At 39.9% G+C, this 6,002-nt stretch overlaps 1 protein-coding gene across 1 annotated transcript; it reads right to left on the bottom strand.

The window, feature by feature from the left end:
* Positions 1-517: 517 nt before the first annotated feature.
* On the bottom strand, positions 518-4,266 carry LOC118784806 (40S ribosomal protein S15a-like). The gene is made up of 5 exons (XM_036539244.1): positions 4,243-4,266; positions 3,140-3,277; positions 2,813-2,892; positions 2,630-2,715; positions 518-652 (listed from the first exon to the last, which is right to left on the bottom strand). The coding sequence occupies exons 2-5, from the start codon at positions 3,270-3,272 to the stop codon at positions 559-561; spliced, it is 393 nt and encodes a 130-aa protein (XP_036395137.1). The 5' UTR covers positions 3,273-3,277; positions 4,243-4,266; the 3' UTR covers positions 518-558.
* Between the last annotated feature and the right edge of the window lie 1,736 nt (positions 4,267-6,002).

Raw genomic sequence — 6,002 nt, 5'->3', positions numbered from 1 at the left:
AAATCAGGGCCATCATTATCAACCGCTGTGTACTTAATTTTCATTAAGTTGCCATTCAATAAAACACAACAATTTTCATTCGCCGTTCAACAATGAGAGCCCTCCACGATCACAACTGACTATTTTAAGCGTGTCTGGAGAGGATTTAAGGCACAGACAAACATACAAAGAAAAATTTCACTAGGGCCAGCAGTGTGAGATGCTCAAGTTATCGCAACAGTAGTGTTTAAAAGCAATTCTTAATTTGAGGACTTGTGAAAGTAGCAAGGTGGTAAAATACTGAACAAACCCCACAGTTCACAAACAGTTCTCCTGTTACCTTGAATAGACAACTTAACATGTCCAGGTAAAATCCAAAGAGCAGATGTTGATGCCCTATAATGGAGGCATTTCTTAAATTATGCTAATAGGTTGGGAGTGACAGAGTCTCCATTAAATGGGTTATTCTGAGATAACAACATCTTATCCAAACCACAATTCTGTGGTTAATATGGACAAACGACTGAGCACCAATCCATTTGGTATTATTTGGTTTATTTGCAAGGTCTCTTTACATGTTTAGAAAAAGAATCCGAGTATTTTCCCTCCTGTGTGTTTCCGTCTGGCTTCTTCGTGGTCCATGATGCCAGCTGAGGTGGTCAACACAATGTATCTGCAAAGACAGGGACACATGTTAGAACAGGACCCCAGTCTCATTCTCACAGTGACCTAGCGAACGTCTGCTCACCAAACTGCTACAAACAACCAAATTCCACAAATAAAAAAAAAAATCTTTTTTAAAAGGCTTCCAGGAAAAAACATATTTCAGAAATATCCACACAAATCAGGAACCCAGAATGAAAAGACTGCTACTCCTCAAACCAAACCATACAGACCCTAATATAAAAGACTGACTTTCGCATCTAAAATAACTCCTCAAACTGCACAATTCATTTTTTTCATCTCCCATGGGTTATTTGTTTTGAGCAGGTGTGCAGAAATGATGTAATTGGAAAAATACTAGTCATGATCCCACCAGCTCATTATAGTCAATTTTTTACTTGCTAAAGATTACTACTGCATTAGTTTCACTAATGTAAATGTAATGAGAAAATATGACTATTTGCAAAAAAAGTTACATATATATATATATATATATATATATATAATATATGCATGTGTGATAATTTCCCATATACAAACTTGTGGGTGGGAAAATTTGATCACTCTCTGTTTGTTACAGACAAAATTTAACCTGGAATTATTCTGAAAAAACCACCAGGTAATGATATTCATGGATTTCTCTCTAGCCTAACTTGTGAATTTCACAATGTGCCCTGACCATATCGACTAAGCAAGACAGTATACTGAAGGCACTGTTACACAGACAGAGAGGGTTAACAAGTGGCTAATAAAATTGGTGATTATTTATAATATTCAGTTTTGAAAAATACAGCCATAGTGACCAGTAAAAGCTAAGTCTGAAATCCATATTTATCAGATCCATCTATCTGGCTTCCACTGATCATGTTCTTTAGATATTGGCCAGTGTTTGGTCTGGTTTTAGTAATATAACATTACCTAACTGACTAAATACATTTTCTACCAAGCCAAATAGCAAGCATTTTCTGGAAATGTCCAGCAGGACTACTTTCTGATAATGATAACAACCATAGCGCATATCTATCTATAGTGTGCATTCCATTTCACACTACTGCTAATACCAGCGTGTGGAGGAACAGTTCGATGATTAAGGACATTCATTTCTGTTTTACAGCATGTCATGTAGTGTGACAAATGTAAGCCCAAATGTAGCTGGTTATTGTTTGAGGAATTATGTATAGGGTTGGGGAAAGTAGAAACTTTAGGAGATACACTACAAGGAATTGAAAGGGAGGATTTAATGCTGCGTTGGACAAATTGAAATCAACAAGGTGTCACACAGGGAACAACAGATCCCAGAAAACAATTGAAATCTATTTGCATTGATCAGATGTAAAAAGTATAATAATTATACACCAGATTATACACTGGATTTTATTTCCTAAAATGCCACCAAAAACCAAATGATAAAAACAGTAAATCCTCAGTACTAGAAAGAATGTCTTAACCTCCACACTGTTCAAGAAGATCCAGTTTTTGCGATTAGAAAGGACCATCACACTTGCATTCAACCCTTTTTGGCTGTAAACAAGTTCAACAGTTCTAGAGTTGTGATCCCCAAACAACAACAATCTTGCAGGTTCATGCCAACAAACTGAAGCGTGGTTTATTCAATCAATATCTGAATTAAGAATAACCTTAGGGGACCCTTCAACCAAATTTTGCTTGGTTGCCAACAGCACACACTCTTACTTCAAACTTCATCACATGACAGTTTTTGACAACACACTATTAGAAAAGAGCTCACTCTTGTAAGAATGCATGTTTTCTCTTCCAGGGCAACTAATTAACCCCTGACTGCAGAGACAAACCAACAGTGCAAGATTTCTGCCCTACATGGACCATTCATCCGGTTTTACTTGTCCTGAGCCATTTACTAAATCTTTCCGCATTGCTTAAGTCCCGTTTAAGCCCTGATTGCACGTTCATATATTCATTAACATGTCAGAGCTCAAAATGCAACAAGCAGAGCAATGCTGAAGCTTACCCAAACTGCCGAGAGGGCAAGAGGTTGTTCTGCCACTTCTCCAAATCCTTAAGCTGGAGGTCAAACCTGGGGCTGATGACACCACACTATAGATGAAAAAGGATAAAAAAGGCACTGGTCAGGTGAGGTTGAGCATCAAAGTATTTACACACTGGCAACTCTGTGTGAATCTGGAGATTTTACCTTGTTCAGCCTGCCTGTGAGATTAACAACAATCTTCCCAGCTCTGTGATCATCGATAATCTCAAACTCGCCAATATAGCCTGGAGAAACAGAAACAAACTATGAAGCTGCAACACACTTCAGTGACAGAGAAGCAATATCTTTCTTGCCACTGCTTATAGATTATTCATAACCACATTCTAACTGTCACTGTGGCTAGTAAGAGACAATAAACTACACTATTAGGGGAATTAGTGGGGTAAAATACCAACATCCATTCAGTGATAGTACCATCTGCACTAGTTTATCATGCTTTTCAGGGTACTTGGTTAAATCGACTCAACTCACCGTGCTTCATCATGACAGTGAGAAAGCGCACGATGACTTTGGAGCACGGCCGGATCAGAACCTGGCGTTTCCCACGTTTCTCAGCATTGTTGATGCTTTTCAGCGCATCAGCGAGAACGTTCATGCGCACCATGATGCCTACAGGGATTGAACGCAAACCGTCAGTATAATGCTGCCCAGATCTCTCAAGCACACTCTATGTAGATTAGCCTAGCTCCCGAAGATGAATCACATCTTCAAGTCATGGCAATAAACTCAACTGAAAATTTCCAAGTGATCAATGTACGCAACAGTGCAACGCACTTTCTATGGCAGTGCTGTTGTCAAATCACGGCACCACGGCAGCTAGCTTGAGACACAGGTAATGCACTGTACTTGGACACATTAACAAGTTTGTTTTGATTATAAAATGCTACACACAACAACACATTCAATTTACCAGGGATTTTATAAGAAACCTATATGCTTAACATTAGATTAGCTGATTAAGCTCTTTCACAAGGGGTAAAGTGGTTTTAATATTTGTCTAACTAGCCGATAGGAAACGGGACACCCTCCGTTAGCTCTTTAGCCACACAAAAAAACGACTGTCTGTCTTTAACATAATTTGTTTAGAACTTAAAGGGTCGATTTATTTGTTAAACAACAGACTATTACTTTATCTTGTTTCAACTATGCCAGCTGTCTTGCTAAAAAGTTCCAACAGCAACCGTAGCTTGCTTGCTAATACAGACTCATTATCTTCTCAAGGTCTATTTGTGTACCCCTGGCGACATTACAACTGAAACACAACACAAATGATAATGTATTTTCTTTAGAGAATGAGTATGCGATCTTGCATGCACTGCAAAGTGCTTCTGTTCTGATGACAATTCATTTCACGAGTGTAACATGGGACTAAAACAGAGCAACAGAGGGGGGCGAGAGACATCTCCAAATTAGGGCACAATAACGTTCAAAATCTGGATCTCTTCAAAAGAAGATTTTGGCCGTCAGGTGTCTACATGTTTCGGCTTTCAACATTGGGGACATGCAGTCTGGTTAAGGCTCTGATGGCTTCGATATCAACACGATTGAAAAAAGACCATATTTCTCAGCCTTACCAGTTCTGCAATATGGCGGAAAGAGGAAGGAGCGTGGACTCGCAATGCAGTTCGGGAAAAAAGAACTACCCCCATGCGCAGTACTGAGCTGTTTCTGCGATTGGTATGAACTCGGTGGTTGAACAGGTATTACAGTAGAGTTTAAGGGCCCAAAATACTCTCTCACTTATGAAATACTCGTGCGAATTCGTTCCAGGGGATGGGTGCTTGCATAGCGTGGACCACGCAGAGAAGGACCACGATCATTTTTAATTGCTCCAAAAGCCTTCGACATTCCACCTATTAACGCACCACATGTTTGCACATGAATGGATACCACATCTAGTTACTGTGATTTGTTTGAATGGTGAATGAGGTCACGTCGAATCGGTTAGTATGACGGTGAATGAACGCATTTGACCTGATCAGCGCAGATGCTCCATGTGTTCGAGTTCAGGCCATCCGCTCAAGTGCCTTATAATGCCCCCAAGTGTCACCGCCTGTAGATCTGTGCAGGTCGCTGAATTATCTGAGAGCGGCACGAAAAGACGTAATCCCATGACCACCATTCGTTTTATTTTCATTAAACCCATCTCATGCAAAACAGAAAGTTATTAAGTAATGGGAGGCAGTCGTGTTTCTCTGGTTTGGTAAATACAATGGGAATTTACAAAATAAACATGCCGTGAGATTAAATGGTCCGGTTTTCTGTTTGGAATACGTTGACTGTTATAATTTGCTTACATTTGCAGAACGGAGCTTTAGTGTGACCATTAACATGCCAGCGCGTGACATGCAAATCGGAAAACTCTTTGACAGAAAATATCAGTTGTGTAACCAAGTTAGAAAACATGTGCAATAAACGTGAAAGCAATACAAATTACACTAACGGAGACATGAGGATTCGTAAATATAGCAAAAGGCTTTAGGAGAAGCACGAAAATCTGCTTTTTTTTTACATTATTCATACACTAGGTGTCAGTATAAGGTAGTATTAGAAGTTGAAGTCATCGTAACTGGCTTCATGTCATGACAGGTGTGGTGGAGTAAGGTGAAGATCTCAGTGCAACACAGACACTTAGATGAGAACAGCTGTGTGCGTGGTCCAAAGACAGAGTATGGGCACATTGCAGGTTCAAGGTCTGTTGTCATGGCGTAGGCCATGTTATTTCAGTTTGACCACAACAGAAAGTGTAATGATGATCATGCTAATTGGATCCAACCAAGGAACCTAAAAAACAGCAAAATGTAGCTATAGTGCCGTTACCTGCATAAATTGGCATGGTCCGACCATGAAGGAATCCCCCAGGAGTTCACTCCCAGGTGCACCTCCCCCAATCCTTATGAATCCTCATGTAAGGGGGACGACGGATGATTTTAACAATCCCATACATGAAAAAACAAAGGTAGAGTGAGGATGCAGCAGTGTTTAGGTGTTCAACTCTTTTACTCAAAGGAGGAACTGGTGGACATACATGCAGACATCTCTCTTACAAGCTACCATGTTGCCGACCGCCTCCAACATAAAGGCGCACACGTGCAGATCTGGCACAGGGTGCAATCATTAGTCCAATAGAAATTCTTACAACAAAAGTAAAGATAAAACTTATAATAAGGTCCCTCTGAAATACAAACTCATGTAACTGTGAGCTGAGTGCACAGAGTACATAGCTGTTATAACATTTTTAATGAATTACTTGGGCAGCAGTGTAGTGTAGTGGCAAGAGGTAACACTTAAGTTAAACCCTAAAGGTGGCCAGTTCAATTCCCAGTGGCATGTA

This window comes from Megalops cyprinoides, chromosome 1 (assembly GCF_013368585.1).
Source record: "Megalops cyprinoides isolate fMegCyp1 chromosome 1, fMegCyp1.pri, whole genome shotgun sequence".
NCBI lineage: Eukaryota > Metazoa > Chordata > Actinopteri > Elopiformes > Megalopidae > Megalops > Megalops cyprinoides.
Note: the sequence above shows the minus strand (reverse complement) of the source record. Positions and strands in the feature narration are given on the sequence as shown.